Below are 21177 nucleotides of genomic sequence, written 5' to 3'. Positions count from 1 at the left end.
TTTGTTATTTAAATATTATTTCAATCTTAATTTGTTAATTTTTTGATAAGTAAATATATGTTTAGTAAAAATTTAAAAAATTGACAAATATATTATCTATTAAAATATTCTTATGGGAGAATTTACTTAGTAACACATGATAGTTATTTTTTTAGTCGTCTCACAATAATTATTTTGTTGATGTACACTTTTAAGGTTAATTGAATTTAGTAATTAAACATAAAAATCAATACGTTACCTAAATAATAATAATCACTTCAAATTCGAAAAAGATATAAAAATTTAATAGATGTAACATATGAATATGAAAGAATAAAGAGATTGACGCATTTTAGTAACACTTGATAAGAAAGTGATCATACAACCCATTATTTAAGGTTAATAAATGTGGAGCACTTCATATTCTATTAAATATTATATCACGTAAGAGAATCCCAAATATTTCTAGACATTTTTAAAGAAAATTCTATATAAAATCTCAAATATATATATATAAATTACTCTTATATATTTATATGTCGGTTTGGTTTGGATTTTTTTTACTCAATACCAAACCAAATCAAACCAAACCTAGTCAGGTTTTTAAATCGGTTTGGTTTGACTTTTCGGTTTGGTGCGGTTTACCGGTTCGGTTTGTATACCCCTAGCATGTGTTATTACTAGAACCAATCATATATATTTATTTGTCATTAGAGGAAATGATTTCTTGTAGTCACTTGCAATTTGAATAGAAGAAAATAACCTTGTCAGATCTGCTATGTGGTATTTACACTCATAATAATTTGACTAGAAGACCATTATCACTCATATTAATTGTTTAATAAGGTGAGATTAAAACGTAGTATCGTTTCTCCAAAAAAACAAAAGCTAGATGTTCTATGGTTCCTCAGCAAATCCATTCTCTTCGTTTTGTAACAACCTCAATCCCTGGTTAAATCGGTAATGATGTTGCAATTTTGTTATTCTTTTAAAAAAAAATCCCGTGGTAAATACTTATTGTAATAACAACCGAAGTTAAAATTAATAGTACATATTATATTAAAAGAATTAAATAAATTGTCAAAAAGAGAATTCAATTCAGAATTAGAAGTTTATGTTTCTAAGACGCATAACAAACGAAAAACGACTCTTTTTCTCAAGCTATACAAGATTTTGCTTGCCGAAATTCAAACGGCAAAGATCACTTTTAGGTGCAACCGATAGTTGCCAAAGTATATATATATATATATTTTTCAGCTATTATTTTGAAAGCGGCTATACCATGTCATTTCCCCATATTGAAACCAAAGATTGTTCCTAATAGGACATCCCAGTAGTTGAGAAGGCTCACCTGAAATTTTAAACACGAGTTCAAATTCCAATGAGCCTTCCGAACGTTAAATAGGGCGACTTGGAAAAATTCAGCAACCTTTCAAATATCAAATGTGTATATTTACTATATATAAGAATGTACTTCAATACAAAAACAGTTGATCAAATGTGATGTGTAGTTTCTAAGACATGTATATGCTGAAGCAATAACTATGCCACAATGACAATGGCATCAATTTACAAACAAATTGTAAGTGATGGCTAATCAACGACAGAGCTGACTGCACAGCCCCTGGATCTGAGACGTACTTAGATTCGACAAAGAATATGATCTGGTCTTGTTGCTGTTGGAGCATGTCAATGTTAGCTGGTTATCTGTTTGCTCAGACTGCAAGAACGAATCGGAAAATGAAGTTCAAATTTACATCCCTAACCTAAGTTCTGTAACCATGAATTCGGAAAATGAATAGTTTCATGTCACGACAGTGAAGGAGCTTTATTGAGATTTGTGGAATGAGAAATTCAGTAACTACTTACCATACAGGAAACAGGCTCTGTGTTGCAACTCCACCTTGAAGTGGGTACGCAACTCATATAGTGGCACCAAGAACAATGATCGTTTAAATCTACTCCACGGAGAAGCATGACCAAGCCGCCAGTGAATCTGCACCAAGGAGAATCAACTACTAAGATAAATAAGTTCATCAAATTCAGAATCCTCTTTATCCTAAATTTATAGTTTAAAGGCTATAATTATCAAAATCACGGAGATGAAACCATGAACTGATAGATAACAGAAGACTAGAGTAATGGGACCTACATCATACAAATAACATGTCACTTAGATTTTCAAGCTAGGCATATTACGGTGACTGCAGTTGCTTGGTAACAAATAAGTGCTTCACTATGTCGGGATCCATTGATCAAAAGGTAATTAAGAAGGGAATGAAAACAACTTAGTTTCATCCGATCACTACTACATGTTACTTTGTCACTCGACTTAGCACCCATTAGGTTCATAACAAATAGCATATATGACAGCACCAACAGCAGAAACTTGTCTAGGAATGAGATTTTCATATTTTCTTCTTTTTTACTTTTAGTTTCTCAAACTGGAGTAGAATCCAAATAAAAGAGATGATAAAATGTCAAAAAGAAAAAAGGACTGGTGAGATAGATAGTTAAAAAAAGCAAAATGTGTGAATATTAAAAACACTGTAGTTTAATTTAACACCCCACCACCAAAGAAAGAACAGGTCCTTTTGGCACTTCTTCTGCAGCCCAATTAAAACAGGACAGCACAGGAAAAACAAGGTACAACTCTAAAGAAACTTACCCAATTATCAGAAGAATAAGAGAAATAACCCATAGGACCATCTGATACAGCTTGAATTTAGGTTTAGCTGATGTTGAAGAATATGCACTGGATGCATATCTCTGGCTCACCCAACCAAATTGGGGCCGAATCAGAAAGACGAAACCAAGAAGAAAACCAGACATAAATCCTCCAATATGAGCGAAGTTGTCAACATGCGGGAGAATTCCGACCGCCAGATTTATAACAATGATGACCACAAGAGTCACTAAAACTGTGAGCTGTAGAGAAGGGGAAAACAAGGAGCCAAATGGCTTTATAAGATGATTGGTTCTCAATCAAGTGATCAGTAAGCATACCATTAACGGCAGGTGAGAACTGTGATAAGGAGTTGTTCGATAAATACCTTATTGGCATATATAGTCCAATTGATTATCAGCTCAGAAAGCATGCTCCCCAGCAACCCAAAAAGTGCACCAGAAGCACCGACAGATATATTTGACTTAATAAATAGAGCTGAGAACAAGCTGCCACCAAGTCCCGCAATGATATAGAGCAGGCCAATGCGTACTACGAAACATAATAAAGAAAAATAAGCCACTGCATTCAGCTCAAACCATATAAACATGTATAAGGAAAAAACAAATAAAATGGACATATATAATATACTGCAATCCACCTCTATTGAGAACTGCAAAGCAGATGCAGACCATCACACAAACCTTTTAAGCAAAAAGGAAAAAAAGAACAAGATATGACTACCGGAGACTTGAGCATCTAACCGGACAAGGCCAGACAACTGATTTAGGGAATACTTAATTCCATAAATCTCAAATGTGATAATTGAACTGAATCCTCTTGTACAAATGGACATCAAGGGATCAAATGTTATGCATGTAATGCAAATGATAAAATAGCACTGGTTTGACAATTTTATATCAGCACATTCAGACAAGAGCACCTCTCCACTCAATTGGATCCATTGAATAGTTCAGCAGCACCTTTTACAGCCAAAATTTTTACAGGAGAAGATAATATTTAGAAAAAGGGGGAAAGGAAGTGTTAATTAAGAGTATCAATCAGAGTATTCCCATATATTTCATATCCTTGTCCCATGCTCCAGCCAGTAGTCAGTACTCAGTACTACAAGAAAGTTGAAAAAAACTTCAGAGAGATTTCCTATGGCATGCTTCAAATGGGGACAGGACATTTCACTTGGTAAATAGGGAGACGGTCACAACATGAAAGTGTTGGGGTGGATGGGATTAACAATTTAAGGGTTTTTAACAAGGTGTTATCGGATAAGTGGCTATGTAAATTCAGGATAGAGGCGAATGCCTTTTGGAGGGGGGTGATCGCGGAGAAATATGGGATCTTGAAAGAGGGATGGAGGAGTAAAGATATCAAACTTCCTTATAGGTGCGAGTATGGAGGAATATCTTGAATGTGTGCAAAGAGTTTAATGGGAATGTATCATTCAAGGTGGGTGATAGGAGCAGGGTAAGTTTCTGGGGACATAAGTTGTGCAGGAATAGCACCTTGAGAACCACATTTCCAAACATGTATAGAAATTCATGTCAAAAGAAGATATTAGTCCAACAGATACAGAGTCTACAAGGGGAAGAAGTGCATTGCAATTTGAGGTTCAGGAAAACCTTGCAAGACTATGAGGTTGCAGAATTCCATAGTTTGATTGAATTGCTTCACAAACAAAGTGCTTCACAGGTTAGCCACGATGAATGGAGATGAGGGGCAGGAAATAATGGTGTCTTCTCTGATAAGTCCTATTATGAGAAGCTTCTGAGTAGGGAGGATTCAACTTGCCCTCATCTCTCGATATGGACCTCAAGGGTACGGAGAAAGGTGTGTTTTTTAATTCGCTAGCTGCACAAGGGATGATCTTGATAGCTGAGGATTTGAGGAAGAGAAAGATAACTTATTTCAATTAGTGCTGCATGTGTAAAAACTCAAGAGAAGACTTGAATCATTATTTGAAAGATTATGCATTTCAATTGGTGCTTATTTTGTTGCTGAAAATACTGAGATGATTTGGACTTTAGTTGACGATGCCAGTCACTGTTAAAGAACAATTTTTAGCTGGATTCTTAGAAGATGGAAGAGAAGACGCAGAGCATGGGATGTTGCACTTTTAGCACTAATGTAGATCACATGGAGAAAGAGAGAAAGAAAGAATAGGCGATCTTTTAATAGAGTAGAGAATGATTTTGTACACTTGAGGAGTAGCATCTTATCCTTTATTTCTTTTTTGTGCACCCACGAGGTCCCTATATGTATAGAAGATTATCATTTGTAGAAATACATTTGACAAGGTTTTCTATCTTTTGGTATACTTCTAGAATACGGGTTCTTTTTGCCCTTCTTTTAGTGAAATTTGATAACCTTTATTCAAATAAATTTGAGATGCAATGTTATCAAGTCAACAACACGGTAAATCCAAGTGATCATTTCAATCTTTTTTACTGATAAGTAGGTCTTAGATTCTGCTTTCTCCAACTTTAATATCAGCTAAGAGAAGCATGAGCATATAAATCTCGTAAATAACAAATGAATGAAAGTTGTAGCAAATAAGTCTTAGCTTCTGGAGTCTTAGTACTTTTTCAGAAATGCAACATAACATCAATTATGAATATGCAACAAGATAAAAGTTAAAGGAACTTTGATAGGAGCAATGTGGAGCAAAACCCAAATGTAAATGCAGGTAAGAGCTCTGAAGATTTATAGGAGTGTAACACATTACCAAATCCAAACTCTCGCTCCAGCCGAATGCCAATGACTATCAGACTCAGCATGTTGGCCAGTAAATGAAAAACTCCACCGTGCAACCACATGCAAGTAATAAGGCGCCACCCTTCATGTTCGTGGACCACCTTATTCACGTCTAAAGCACCCATCTTCTCTAGTCTAAACAAAAAGGAAAAGATAAAAAACTTTTTACATGTGATGTTGATATTTATATGTTCCAATGTAGCTTACGTTTAAGCAAAGAGAATTGATTTACTAGCCTAGAAAAGCAACAAAAAAAGAATGCCGCAAACTCATTCATCAACCTCAATAGAGTAAAAGATCAACAAGTTTCAGTAATTCACTAATTTGATCATCAAATATTGAAGTGTATGACTAGTCAAATGTACCGGCTCATAGGTGGCGTGATGATGATTAGATGTACTAAAATAGGATAAGTTAGACCTATAATCACATGAAGGGAAGTTTTACAAAAGACCTAAAATCTCTTGAATCCATGCAAATTTAAACACACTGGAAGCGAAATACCTGCATAGTCAATACCGATTAGGCTGGCTTAAGGTTTAATTGCTATTAACACACAATAATTACGGTGTTTGACATGAGTTTTTTTAGTTTGGTTAGAGATTGCATGATAGTGCAGGGATAGGTATGAAATTTAAAGAACATCTCGTTTTAGGAGAACCCTTAATATTGTCCAAAAAGATAAATTTTCTCTCATCATCCCATTGTGATAGCCAAAATTTTCTGTCATCATCTGCGATCTAGGAATTCCTCATTTGATGCAGTCCAAAAAGGGGTCGTCATTTTACCTGGCCTGGTGCTCACAAGGTTATCTTCACACAAGGAAAAAAAACCTCCCTATGAGGTGAAAAATTTGCCAAAAGATGTTGCATGTCTAACAAAGAGGAAGCGCCAGCTTGGGTCGGCATTTTCTTTTTAATTTTTACTCTTTCTTGGTACAATATGAACCTAGAAAATTAAGTGCAAACTATGGAAAAACACTAGGTACAAGATGAAGTTAAGTAAACTAAAGCACAAACTATGAGAAAAAAAAGCTCCTAGTAACGTGGTCTAGATCCTTGCAAAAAGCAGGACAAAAGAATGCCAAAGAGATACCAAATACAGCATTGGAGGCAACACTGAAGAGCATGTGCAATTTTCTCTTTTGATTAGGCTTAATTTCTACACCTCCTGTGTTCCTAATTCAATCTGTACCAATAAAATCCTCCTTTCCAGTACCCAAGACAGAAGATTTCGTAGTCAACCCTCAAAGGTTAGAGTGATGATAACCACCCGGCCGCTCTCCCCTTCTCTACATAAACTCATCTAAATAAAGCCTATCATAATGCCCTCTTGACTACTTGATCAAAAAAGGCACACCTATAATCATATTGAGTATTGCCTCATCTTATTCAAGCTAATTCAAACAAACTTAAGCTCGATCGCACCTATAAGTGAATACAAAAAACTTCAACTTGTGACAAAGGGGATTCAATTGAACCCCCTTGACTTTACATAGCTCCGCTCCTGCCTTCCACAAGCTTCACAGCCCATCCCTCCCTTAGGCCGTCGTGCTGTCCCTCCACTAATTAACCGGGTAACCTGCTACAGCTCACAACTATAGGTGCTGGTAAACCTACACATCAACTCAAACTTGGAATCTAAAGGTTTTCTTTTGTTGTTGTTGACAACATAGTTTCGGTCGTTCTCTAGCCGAGGGTACATCTTACACACGCCAAACCCCACTCGTGGGAAACTAATGGGTTTGTTGTTGTTGTTGACAACAGAGAAATCCCTGAGGGCCAGTGGCACAGGGTTCTAAATTCTCCACTTAAATACCAGGCTTTTATCTGCGCGGTCCGAACCTGGACACATCACGAGATGTGCTCTTACCACAAGACAAAAAACCTTGGGGCAACGCCAATGCTTCCTTCAAAGACAGGAGCATAGAGTACACCATAAAACAGAGAGATTCGACACACAAATACTCCATTGAATATCAACTTACAATACCAAAAAAAGGGATAAGAAAGAGATATACATACGTGTTAGAAGAAGGCCCAAGAAGAGGATTTTCACTGAAAGGCTGAAAGGAAAACCTACCCAAGAATCCAGCAACACAAGAAACAGAGTTGTGGGGGCAGTTATTAACATACATGGTTACTAAAAAAGTCACCACATTGGCTATAACAAAAGATGGTATTAACCATGGAAACCATTTCTTGAAATGCTTAATTTCTCTATAAACAACAGGTGGTCCTCCTCCTGCTGATGTTCTCGCTGGCTCTACTGGGTGTATTGAGTTACCCCCTTTCTTTGAATTGACCTGGATTTGGATCTCCGGTACACTTCCGGCCATCTCGCCGGAAAATCAAGAATGCTGGCCGGGAAATCAAGAATGATGAGTTTTTGAAGAAAACTAAAGGAGTGAGGTGGGTGGGTGGAGTTAACGTGGATTGGGAGAGAGGATAAAGTCAAGTCTAAGGATTAAAAACTGATTGATTGATTCATACGAAGATGTTTTTGCTTTCTTCTTTGCCGACGAACTGTAGTTTCCCACACTCTTCCTTTCCTTTTGTAGTTTTTGTACATTTCTTTTTCTCTTTTCTTTTATTTCTTTCTTTTAGGTTTTTTCTATTCTTCCTTTTTTGGATTTGTCCCTATTACCAACTTATTTTATTGATGGATAAGTTATATAAATGGGCAAATAATTTTTTTACATTATTAAATCACTAAATAATATTTACGAGTAAGTATTTTTAAAATAAATTTAATAATTTTATAAATAAGACAGGTTATTTGTATATGTACACGTGACCTCATGACCATTGACCGGTATTGTAAAAATTTCTTACACTTCTCGTTTTCTTTTTTCTTTTCCTTTAGTTCTAATTCTGAATGTGTGAGAACTATTTAAGTAAATTCTTTTGGTGTAAATTAATAATGTAATCTGATTTCCTAATTTGATTTTTGAATTATTAACTTTCTGAATAACTGTTATAAAAAAGTGGGGGTGGGGTGGGGAGGAATTAGTTTGTGGCTGACGTTGAAATCTAAGACTTTAATAGTCCGAAAGATTTGATAAATCGGAACTCCTAAAAGTGAAGACTAGAGTTTTAGATGTACATTTTGTGTTTAGATTTAATTTTCGAAAAGTGGATGTGTCTGGAAAAAAATATCTATAAGTATAACTTCAAACATATATGCACCTTCATTTGAATAAAAGGTAATACATTCAAACGGACTAAAAGTAGCTTTGTTGTATTATTTTTCTTGTTTGATCTAAGTATTAAAACAATATTGTGTTTCTTCATGTAATTCAAATAATATGCCGAAATTCAAATCCATAATTCTCCAATTAAATCAAATTAATTTGAATACTTTCATATCTCTGACTTTATAGTCATTCACTTTTTTTTGTCAAACAATAAAAATTTTATTTAACCAAGTATGAATATGTACATCCACTAGTTCATTTTTGACTGTAGAACTCAGATTTGTAACAGTCATTCATTTTATTAGTTTATTATTTGCCTCTATAGAGAGAAAGTGTTTTCTGCATACTCATTTCATTTCGTGATTGTTTGAGTGATAAACATAGAAAGAACAACTAGAAAAAAAAAGTGTTAAATGAGAAAAAGCTATCAAACTCAATTTAATTTTAATTATATCAACTCAATAATAAGCAATAAATACTTTTAAATTAAGTTTTATTATTTAATATTATTGATTAATTAAAATATATCTTCAATTTACTTATAACTCTTAAAATCAAATTGATTTTTTTGATTGAAGATGATCACATCGAGGACGAATGCGAGTGAGAGAGAATGAATGGACCAAAATATTGGAACATGTCGATGTTTCATGAAGTAAGAGCAGGATAGACTCCATAACAGAAAATATGTCTGTTATTTTCGATTTTTATTATTTGGAAGTATTTCTCACAATAAAAGAAAGCATAATCATATATGATTTTAACATATATTTAGATGATTTAGAGAATATATAATATGAATCTCCCTCTATGTGTTTAAAATACTGAAGAAGAAATCGGGGCTCTAAAGCGAATGAAAAATATCATATATATGAAAAACTTAAATAAAAAACATAGAAACAAAGAGCGAAAGCAAAAAGAACTGGATGGTCATTCCGCCTCTCTTGTTTTTCTTTCCGTGAAAACTAATAGGACTAATAAGTATTTGTGGTTGTGAGGAGCACAAAGCTTATAAATAAATAAATAATACATAGAGTGCAACAATTGACTTGTTCTTGGTAGGGGCGGAGATAGCCTTTCGGCTACGAGTTTATTTGCATACATAGATTTCGACACGGAATATAAATATAAAATATGCACATAAAAATTTATTAAAATCTTAATAAATATTAGATTTGAATTCATAATTTTAACGGTATATTTAATTCTGTGCAAAATTGAACCGATTAATTTCAATCCTAAATTCGTCTCTGAAATTCTTGGAGTTTTGACTCAAGTAAATATTTGACATATTTGTTGTTATGCCTATGAGATTGTATTCATGCAGACACGTTTATAGCCCCCATGACTTGCTCCTTAGGGATGCCTAATCCATAAATTTAATGCCTCAATTAGTTTCGACCTTTGCCCTATAGCTGATCACGTGATGAAATCAAGGTCGTATTAGTATAATTTATCTATCTACTAACAAATAGGTATTTACATGTTTAGTAAAATTTGATTAATTCCCACATATTATTTATTCCCTTTTTTAGTTATCAACCATATTACTAACTTATTGTAATTTGATCATATAAGAACTTTTTGATACTCTCAACTTAAACTTTGTTTACCCTTAAAATGAGTAACAATTAAATTTGTACGCGGTTTAAAGGATAAATGGTTTAATTTAACACGAACGGTCAAAGAACAACAAGTAATTGAATTAAAGAAAACCAAAACGATCAAACCAAATGTGACGAAGTAATTAAGCCTAGCGTTAGACTTGAGTGCTAAAGATCGGTTTCAATCGAGCCCTCGTAACGGAGTTTGGTTGTAACTGAATGGATGAACGACTTGAAGAATACTTGAACAATTGCTAAAAGACAAAAGTAAATTTTATTGCTTTGATATGCATGCCAATAATGGCCCAAAAAATGAAAAGGTTCCACTCTATATATAGTAGAGGAGTTTTAACCCTAATACAAGTCTAAGTAAGGTAAAAAAACCTTTCTTTCCTTTCTTCCCAAGAAAACATGATCCGCAGTTAGTATCGGGCGTGATTCGTGTCGTGATACCCGACTGATGGCAGATATTTCGGCTTCTCGTTTGTTTTCTTTAACTGTTTCTTCCTTTTACCATTGGTTCTTCGTATTGCTCGAGCTGGGATCGCTCCGGGTTCGATTTCCAACGTATCACATGTCCGCTTCTGGTTTCGATCTGTGGACATCCTCAGTCTTACCTGAGCCACCGACTAATTACATTGTTCCTCGTTTCTTCATCGAGAAATCGGGGATAACACTATCCCCGATTTTACCCGTACATAGATAGTCCCCTCACTTCTCGGAGAGTAGATTTATAGGAACGATAAGAAGTGACTGATTGACCCTGGTTCCTTCCTTCATACACCATAAGTTAGTTGACAAGCTGAAACGTCCCATTAGTCACGTCGCTCTGATTTTGGACACGCGTCAGCCACCAGTTGATCATCCTCGGCAGTTACCGAATGTGAAACATCACACATTCATTATTCCTTCCCTATAAAAGCTCCGGATTCCTTTTTTCACTTATTACTTTCTGATTTTGAACCTTCTTGAGTTACCCTCTAGTTTTTCATCTGTTCGTCAATCCTTCAAATTTTCATAACCTGTTCTTCACATCTTCATACCTTCATATATTATCTTCAAACCTTCATACCAAATCTTCTAAACTTCATACCAAGCCTTCAACTCTTCATACCAAATTTTCAAAACTTCATATTCCCATATTGAGATGGCTAAGACTTCGAAATTGGTACCCTAGAGTACTGCCCCCACGACTTCTTCCTCGGCCACCGGCGCCGAGGGGACTCTTTCCGTAAAGGCACTGGGACCTCCTCTCACAGATTTTATTCCCGGTGGCTAAGAAGAAGAAAAGGGTCGTGGTCAGGGTCAGAAAGAGCACCAAGAAAGCTTCCAGTGCCCGTGTCCCAGATTTTGAAGCTCTTCATTGGCTCAAGGACTTTCCCGAGGATGATGATAACATGGAATTCATCATTCACAAACCGATAGATGTTGTACAAGAGCTGGTAGCCCCGGATGGGGCGATCGTAAGGCTAAATCCTCCTCAGCTCGAGAGCCCGATGAGGAACATGTGGCCACTACTTCTCAAGAAGCCTCTCTGGCACCAAGAAAAATTATTCTTGAGTATGACATCGTCATCCATATTCAAGAATCGCCGCCCCGGCTGGTGGCCACTTTAAATGAGGCTCAAGCTGTTGAAGAAAAACCAATTGACATGTCTCGGGCCATAGATAAAGCCCTCAACTCATTCTTTGAGGGTGTGGTTTTTGGCATGCTAGAGGATTACTCTGGCTTTGGCCACCGAGAGATCCCAAAAAGGGTTGTACAATTGGGGCTAGGTGAGCCGAGTTCAAGCTCAAAGCTCGAGAAGCAGTTTCCCGCCCCGAGTGTAGACCCTAACCGGAAGAAGACAGTCATGTTCACAGTACCGGCAGATACTAGCATGCTATCCAAGCCAGTCGGAGTGGCCATCTATCTCTGTTCCTTAGTAACCGAAGAGGACCAAGTGAAGATGAACGAGGTCGACGAGCCGAGTCTCTTCAATGAGGCTCAGTAGGCGCTGAATAGGGTATACCTTCCTTTCTTTCTAACTTAAAAGAGTTTCTTTGCCTTAACAGTATTTTAATAATTTCTCTTTCTTTAGTCTCAGGCCTCGGTGCTTCACTATGAAAGCTTTCACCGGTCCAGGATAGAGGTGAGTCACCTTGAGTTCAAGCTCAAAGAGCAGGTCCAGCAAAAGGAGATGTACAAATCTCTTGGTGAGCAAAAGGATGAAGTCCTTAAGCACATAGTTGACCGCTCCATCCTCCAAGATGAGCTGGAAAAAGCCCAAAAGGAGGCTTCGAAGGTGAAACAGGATCATGCCCTCCTAGATGAAAAGGTAAGAGTGCTCGAAATCTATAACGAGAGTTTAAACGCAAATGTTAACGCCGCAACCTTGCAGGTCCAGGAGAAGATAACCCTGGTCGACCAGCTTAGGTCTGAAATGGACGAGGTCAAAGCTTCAGTTGATGAGTTGAGAGGCAAAATGGATCTACTAGCCTCAGATCGGGACGCCACCAAAGAGGACCCGACATCAACCAAAGTGCACCTCCGAGTGATGAGGGAAAAGGCCTACAAATGGTCTCGGCTAAATGAGGAGCTCCGGGCACAACTTGCCTCGGCCGTTGTAGAACGAGACACTCTCGACCAAGAATATATTGCGCTGAAGTCCAAATTTGGAGGTGGCTTCGAACGATGTCTCGGAAGCCCAAAACATAATGGCCCAGTACAATAATGATGTAGAGGTAGTCGAAGCCCGTATAATAATGAAGGCTGAATACGTGAAGTGGTTGTCTCGTAGAGAGACTCTCGAAGAGGCTCGAAGCCGAGGCCAAAGCGAGGTACCAGCCCGATGGTTCGGATAACGAGCTGGGATCTGATGAAGACTAGGTAGGAAATGCCTTAGATTATTTTTGTCTTTTTTTCTTTTTTTGTAGTTGTACACTCTGTACTTTGGGGTCGTTTTATAGTTCCTATGTAAATAACTTTTGGCAAATATATATGAAATTTCCTTTTGGCTACATATTATGTCCTTTAATTTTTCTACATTTTCTTATGTTTAAGACTTAGGATATATAACTTGTGTCTCGGACTTAATATGCCATCGATGCCTTAGCATAGAATTTGATACTGTTAAATTGTTCAACTTCCAAAGAGCCGGATAAAGCCTGGGTTAAGTAGTGACTCCGAGTTTCTTTGACTTCGGAGGACCCGATAAAAAATAAAATTAGGTCTTTGTCAAAAATATTTAAATAATTTATCCGGACACAACTAAACTTTGCCGAAGGTAGCTCTTTTCATGGCCGTTATTTGAGACCTATTGGCTTGATTGGGTCGGAAGTAATATTTTATGTATTTAAAATATGTAAGTACCTTTATTTTTATGCAAGAACTCAGACGTCTCCAAGTTGTTTATACGTTGTGGTCGAAGCTCTAAAGACTTCGTATCTTAAGTTGGATGTGTCCTTTCGTGTTTGGGCCCTGCATCGTAGGCTTGGTGCCCTCGGTGACCGGTAGGTTTAAGGGTCTTTAGGTGGTTGGGAATGGTCTCATGGACTCTTACTGCCTTCGGGGTTACATGCCCCCGATTAAATGGTGGCCCCTGGACCTAGGAGATTTTGAACCTAGTGCTCATTCTAAGTAACGATAACACTTCTCGTGCGAAAGTCAAACCGATGAAACATAGAAGGAGAATTTCTCATTTTATGACTTTAAATACAGTGTAAGTAATCGAAGATACAAAGCTATCCTCCATGGCGAGAACGAGCTATATGGGCACGGTTCGTTTGACCGTTTGGCCTTTACAATAAATCATATCATTCAAGCCTTGGCTTTCAATGATGAATGGAATTGCCTTCTAAACTTCTGAGCTTAGATCTTCGGTTCTTGTCTCAAGGCTGAATTTTGAGGGCTTGAGTACTATTGGTCTGATACGGGTAATCCTCAGTCCGTGATCTTAGACCGGTCTTTAAAACTAGAGTAGCACGCTTATTGTTGCCTCGTTAAAAACCTTACCATAAAACTCACTTGTTATGTATTGTGACCTTCCTCAATACTAAGTCCCTGACTTGGAAGTGTCAAAGGTTTGCCCTTCGATTGTAATATCTTCCAATTCGTTGCTTTTTAGCTACTAACTGGACTGGGTGGCTTCTCGTCTTTCGTCTGCTAAATTTAGGCTTGTGGCCATGGCCTCGTCGTTCGATGTCGTCGTAGCATATCGAAACCTTAAGCTCGGTTCTCCAACTTCTACAGGAATCAAAGCTTCTGCGTTGTAGATTATAGAGAACGGTGTTTCACCGGTACTCGACCTCGAAGTTGTTTGATAGCCCCATAGGACCTCAACAAAATTTCTTTCCACTTTCATTTGGAGTCGGTCGGCATTTTCTTCAAGTTCTGCAATATGGTTTTGTTTTGTTGACTCCGCTAGACTGTTTGCACTCGGGTGGTAAGGGGTTGATACAATCTTCTTGATTTTGTGATCTTCGAAGAACTTATTGACCTTGCTGCCGATGAATTACCTCCTGTTGTCAAACTCGATCTCGGTCGGTATCCCAAACCGGCATATTATATGATCCCAAATAAAGTCAATGACCTTCTTTTCTCTAAATTTCTCGAACGCTTGTGCTTCAACCCACTTGGAGAAGTAGTTGGTCATAAGCAAGGATGTATTGGGCCTTACTGGGTGCCCATGGTAAAGGACCTATGATGTCCATTTCCCACTTCATGAATAGTCAAGGATAAAGGACCGGGTGAAGAAACTCCCCTGATTGGTAGATCATTGAGGCATGCTTTTAACATTCGTTGCATTTTTTAACAAAGTCCTTCGCATCCGTTTCTATTTTGTTCCAGTAATATCCGGCCCTGATCAATTTTCGAACAACCAATTCCTCTCCCAAATGGTTTTCGCAAGTGCCCTCGTGAACTTCCCTCGTCACTAAATCGGTCTCCCTAGGCCCCAAGTATCTTGCTAATGGTCCGAAAAATGACCTTCGATACAGTTGGCCCCCAACTAAGCTGAACCTGACAGCTTTAATTCGAAGCCCCCTTGATTATTTAGGGTTTGATAGCAGTTTCCCCTTCTGAAGGTAGTCTATGTATTTGTTTCTCCAATCTCAGGTCAAACTCATTGAGTTTACTTCGACGTGATCTTCCTCTATCATTGAGCTCATCAATTGCACCACCGTTCCGGAGTTAAATTCATCAGAGTCGACTGACGATCCTAAGTTAGCCAAAACATCGGCCTCAGTATTTTGATCTCGGGGCACATGCTGTAACGTCCATTCTCTGAACTGATGTAACACCACTTGTAATTTATCCAAGTATCTCTGCATCCGGTCTTATTTGACTACGAATGTTCTGTTAACTTGGTTAACAACAAGGAGGGAGTTGCACTTGGCTTCGATCACCTCAGCCCCCAGGCTTTTAGCTAGTTCTAGACCTGCAATCATAGCCTCATAATCGGCTTCATTGTTAGTCAATTTCACAGTTCTAATAGATTGCCTTATTATATTACCCGTGAGTTATTTTAGTACGATTCCTAACCCAGACTCTTTCGCGTTGGAAGCACCGTCTGTGAATAGGGTCCAGACCCCCGAGCTAGTCCCCAAGGCAAGTAATAATTCTTAATCAACCTCGGGGATCAAGGCCAGTGTGAAATCGACCACGAAGTCTGCCAAAATTTGAGACTTTATAGCTACTCGGGGTTTGTATTCAATATCGTACCCGCTAACCTCTACGGCCTATTTTTCTAGCCGACCTAAGAGCTCATGTTTATGCATAACATTTCTTAGCGGATATGAGGTCACGACACATATAGGGTGACATTGAAAGTATGGTTTTAGTTTCCTAGATGTGATTAACAAGGCAAACATTAATTTCTCTAGATGTGGATACCTCATTTAGGCATTACCTAGGGTTCTACTAACATAATAGATAGGAAACTCCACACCTTCTTCTTCCCGGACCAGGACACCACTTACCGATATATTGGAGACTGCCAAGTATAGATACAATTGCTCGTTCGCCTTCGAGGTGTGCAGCAAAAGAGGACTTGATAAGTATTTTTTGAGTTCTTCCAAAGCCTTTTGGCATTCCAGGGTCCAAGAGAAGTCGATATTTTTCTTTAGTAACGAGAAAAATTGGTGGCTTTTATCCGATGGCCTAGAAATAAATTGGCCCAATACGGCTATCCTCCCGGTCAACCTTTGTACCACCTTGACGTTGTCGAAGGCACATTTTCCCGGATTCAGCTTCATGTTGTATTCCTTTAGTATGTCAAAGTTTTTCTACAAATATTTTAGATGGTCCTCTACTCGCATGGACTTAACTAACATATCATCAATATAAACCTCCATTGATTTCCCTACCTATTCTTCGAACATTCGTTTAACTAGGCGTTGATACGCGGCACCGGTATTTTTTAATCCAAATGGCATCATGTTATAATAGTAAGTGCCAAACCTAGTTATGAAAGAAGTTTTTTTCTTGGTCTCCCGGTATATCCGTATTTGGTTATACCCGGAATAAGTGTCTAGAAAGCTCAGTGTCTCGTGCCCGGCCATCGCATCCTTTGGGCATGCCTTATTCAAGTCGTTATAATCTACACACATTCTAAGCTTGTTTCCTTTTTTTAGGTACGCCGACTACGTTAGCTAACCAATCCGGGTACTTGAACTCTCGAATGGAACCTATTTTAAAGAGATTATACCTCGTCTTTGATGAATGCGTGCTTGACTTTGGACTGTGACCTCCTCTTCTGTTTGATCGGGTGAAAGTTGATCGCGTCCAAATGCACACCTCAATAGAGATATGTAATGGTTGTTTGAAATAATAAAATCCAACTAAGAGTCGGGGTCGAATCCATAAGGAGCTAAGATGGGAGTTAGGGGTATATATTTCAATGTGTGCGATTAAATTATCTAAATTGAACTTCCACAAAAAGATTGATTTTTTATTTCTAATTTTACTCTATTGATTGCAAAATAAAGAAAGAAGACTAGAGATAATTATTTTTGAGGTTGTTCCAAATTGATAAAAAGCCTTGGGCTGCGACCATTACCTAGGTATTTGCCTAATGGGATACAGACTTTATTGCTTGTTATGTTGATTGGGGTGTATTATAGCTACTAACTCTAAATTACCCCCTAAATACCTCTCTGTCAGAGAGTGGTTTTGCCCAATTTGGCTTTCTCAAGACTAAATGGGTATCACACAAAACAGTTGATAAAAGCTCGAGTCGGGTTATTACTATCTCTAGGTTGAATGCTTTAATTGGGTAAATCAATCTCTCGATTGACCCAATTCCTTGTTAGCCAAGTTATCCTATACTAGGTCTCTCTTTCTCAAGTAGAGACTAAATCAAATAAGCATGAACAAATGTTTGCAACCATTAATTCCACAAATTAAAGCATGAACTAAGCTAAATAATAAACACCCAATCATAAACAAACACTAAATTAGATACCCATAAGGTTTACACACTAGGGTTGGGCCACAACCCTACTAAAAATCTAGCTACTCATACTTGGGTCTCAAGAAAATAGAGGAGAAGGACTAATTAAACTTATAATGAAAGATTAAAATGGCTAAATCTATTGTAAAATACACCAAAGCAAAGTAAACTTCCAAAAATGGCAAAGAAAAACAGTTACAATAATTGCAGAGGTTCAAACTTGACCTAATTTTGTAAAACTCGTCTATTTATACAAGACTAAACATCTCGGACAAAAATACCCCTCGGGAGGTTCTGCGGCCGCACAATTCTGAATTGCGGTTGCAGAGCAACTTTTTTGCAGTCCACAAATTTAGAACTGCGGCCACAAGACAATCTTCTGCGGTCCGCAATGTTAGGGGTGCGGCCACACATATGTTGTGTGGTCTACAATTCACTAAGGTTCTGGACTTGGTAATTTGCATACTCTCTAATATTGACTCCTAGCCTAGCTTTTGCAGCCGCACAATTCATGTGCGGTCCGCAATTTGCACAATTGTCTGCGGTTCGCAATTTCTTATATGGACCGCACATTTTGTGCTTTGTGCCCTTTATTGCCTTGTGCTTAGACTGCTCCTTTTTAGTCCGATTTCATCTTGAGACCCCAACTTCCAACATTCCTGCAATTTTGTACAATTTTATTTGTTTCGGATACACAATTCAATGCTTTTATACTAAAACAAAAGTTAAAAAGGCGCTAATAAGTAGTCAAAATCCCCACTTATCAACTCCCCCAAACTTAAGTCTTTGCTTGTCCTCAAGCAAACATTTTAGTTCCCACCTCCAAAAGTGAAGGGTCATTTCAGTGAGTCAAAGGTGAGCCATCCATACATTAGTTAGGACCAATAATTACCCACATTACTTATGTATTATCAACAAGGCGGCGAGTTAAACATTTATGCACATATAGTTCTAAAGTGACATTTGAGCATCAAAAGTTGACTTTACTCATCAAGGACTCTTTCTCTATCATGTAGGTTATTGTGGATCCCAAACTCTTCCTCCTCTACTCTCCGTTTACCTGGCTCACTTAAGAATTTTAGCACTCAATCCAAAGATTTATGCAAGGTTCACTCATCTCTCTCAAGAGAATGTCGCAAGTATGGCTTCAAGTACCATAGGCTTGCCTCTCATGCAGATCGCCACTAATGCAAGCTCACTCGGCTCGAGATCAAATAGGACTTCTTTCGGGATGTAATGAAGGCTTTTGGATTAGGGTTGGATACAATATGGTTGAGTGGTTACACCTTTCCTTAAGCACTCCATTTTTTATTCTAGGCTCACACTTTGTCAATTCTTTGAGGCACTTTCTTTTCCTTGGGGATCTAAAGAGACTTAACATCACTCTTTCTTTATCATTACATTCATTTTCTCCCTATTTGATTTCTCCATGTTTGGGATCATTACCTCTCTTTGAATCCCTTCAACTCTTTCACTTATTCACTTTTTTGCATTTTTCTTTTTTGTTCTTTTCTTTTCTTGCCTTTCCTTCTCATCAATTCTTTTCTCCTTTTGTGCCCTAATACATTTTTCAATTTCCTCGTCTCTCCCCCAAACTTATATTTTTAGCCATTTGTTTCACAAGAGTGTTAAGAAAAGCTCGAGTGCCAAGAGAGGGTCACGACAAAATGTGTACACGCTTATAACATGGTTATCAAATGAGAAAGGCTCGAGGCTCAAATGGGTTGACTAGGGATAACAACATTGGTAGGCAATAGAAAATTAAAATGGTCCAAGGAAAGCCTACAATCACTTCTCAAGCCAAGCAAAACTTAGGATTTCGCCTTGAAACACATTCGGGGCAAGTTCTAGACCTTTCGCACGGGTACTTAGACTAGCAACAAAGTATCTCACCCCTCACACAACTGGATTGTTAAAAAAGATAGAGTCGAGGGCCCACAATGACCATATTCAAGATTGAAAATCACTATGGTTCAATTAAACCACTCGATGGTTGCCAAAGTCAACACAAGAGTCACAAAGTCACTAACTAGAGCTATTTCTTTCAAAAATCTTGTTTCTAACCATAAGCACATAGTTAAGTGTGTTGGTACCAAATGAAGCATGTTTGAATCTTCGAGCATGACTTAATTAGGTCTTTTTATTCATTACTACTACTATTATTACCTACACACCAAAAATGGACTCATTCCCTTAAGAAGGTTGTCATGCCATCCATCGTTGGGACGAGTCATCCGGTTCACACAACAACTATATTTGGAAAGAATCGTGGCATTAAGGCTTATTGTTTACTAAAACATAAAAAGAAGCTATTAAAACAAACAAAGAAGCTACTAACTCAAACTACGAACTAATAATGGAACCAAAAATAAAGAAGCTAATTAAACAAAAACTACTAATTATACATAATTAGAGAAAAAGGATAGAATATATATAGAATAAGAAAGAGAAAGAAAATAATATCAAGTTATTACAAGCCAATTGCCTCAGAATGTACCAAATATCATCAAAATAAACTCCACCCCCTGAATATAAAAATAATCATTGTCCCCAATGCTTAAGAAAATAACAGTAAAAGAGGGGAAAGAGTGAAGAAAACTCCCTATGGCTCCTTGGATGTCTCTGTCTCCACAGCAATGTCACTGGCCTCAGTCTCATACAATTGGATCTCATCATCCTCAACTCTGGGAGTGACTGGGTTGGTAAATATTTGATGCACTTCCTCGACAGTGTCGGCAGCGGAGTCTTGCTCCTCAAACTGGCTAGCTGGTGCCACCGGTGCTAATGGTGCTGCAGGAACTGGGTCTGAAGGTTGTGGGTCAATCAACATGTCAAAAGGGATATCTCCGACTGCAGCAAGCTTGGTCACCTGCCTCCGGAGCTTGTCCACTGACTTCTTACTAGCCAGGGACTTCCTCATCTTCTTTACTTCTTTGCCCAGCTCTTTGATCACTGACCTGTGATGTACCAAGGTAGCCATGATAGTGTTCTAGTTTTCTAGGAGCTTCTTCAATGTCTCCTCAACTGTTGGGGGAATCTGAGGTGCCTGAACTGAAGACTGTGCTGCAACTGTACTGGATAGGTCAGACAACTTTAAAGTGGCTATCTGCATCCAGTTGTTGAGGCTCACCAATGTGTGGGAGACTTGCAGCGTAGAAAGTGGAGCAGTAGGCATGGGCACCGGCTTTAAAGCCGAAGTGGAGACTATGGCAGGAGCTGCAGAAGGGTCTGTGGATAATGGTGGATGCATAAATACGGCACTAGAGGAAGGTTCGGCCGAAGTAGATGGGACATCAACTCCCTCTGCAACTACCACAGCTGGCTCATCAGACTGGCCTGCGGTGGTAGACGATTAACCTTTTCTTTTCGGGTTGCTTGCATCCATAAGTGAGTACCAGGAGAAAGGCTTCTTCGGCCTCACCTTTGTATCAAAATCCCTCGGCTCTACCCTCGCATCCATGAGATACTCTATAATAGTGTCGGGATACGGATAGGACGAGTCATCTTGCTGAGCAATGACTGAGATGTTGGCCGA

General features: G+C 38.1%; 1 protein-coding gene across 2 annotated transcripts; it reads right to left on the bottom strand.

Annotated features, from left to right (window-relative positions):
* Positions 1-1409: 1409 nt before the first annotated feature.
* LOC104117468 (RHOMBOID-like protein 1) lies at positions 1410-7979 on the bottom strand. 2 transcript variants are annotated; one of them, XM_009628528.4, is made up of 6 exons: positions 7438-7979; positions 5385-5548; positions 3033-3196; positions 2648-2907; positions 1849-1975; positions 1410-1699 (listed from the first exon to the last, which is right to left on the bottom strand). In XM_009628528.4, exons 1-6 carry the CDS (start codon positions 7749-7751, stop codon positions 1577-1579), a joined length of 1152 nt encoding a protein of 383 aa, XP_009626823.1. In that variant the 5' UTR covers positions 7752-7979; the 3' UTR covers positions 1410-1576. The 2 variants fall into 2 exon arrangements, with proteins under 2 accessions (XP_009626823.1, XP_070037934.1); XM_070181833.1 differs by having other exon boundaries at positions 1617-1752; positions 7438-7946.
* Between the last annotated feature and the right edge of the window lie 13198 nt (positions 7980-21177).

The sequence above is a fragment of the Nicotiana tomentosiformis genome, chromosome 7, assembly GCF_000390325.3.
Source record: "Nicotiana tomentosiformis chromosome 7, ASM39032v3, whole genome shotgun sequence".
NCBI classification, from domain to species: Eukaryota; Viridiplantae; Streptophyta; class Magnoliopsida; order Solanales; family Solanaceae; genus Nicotiana; species Nicotiana tomentosiformis.
This window is presented reverse-complemented; position numbering and strand designations above follow the sequence as displayed.

Coding starts and splice junctions, on each gene's coding strand:
- LOC104117468 (XM_009628528.4), bottom strand. CDS start 7,751: ATGGCCGGAAGTGTACCGGAGATCCAAATCCAGGTCAATTCAAAGAAA. Junction 2,908..3,032: donor GGACTATATATGCCAATAAG/GTATTTATCGAA, acceptor CCTTCTCTACAG/CTCACAGTTTTAGTGACTCT. Junction 1,700..1,848: donor CAGAGCCTGTTTCCTGTATG/GTAAGTAGTTAC, acceptor TCGTTCTTGCAG/TCTGAGCAAACAGATAACCA.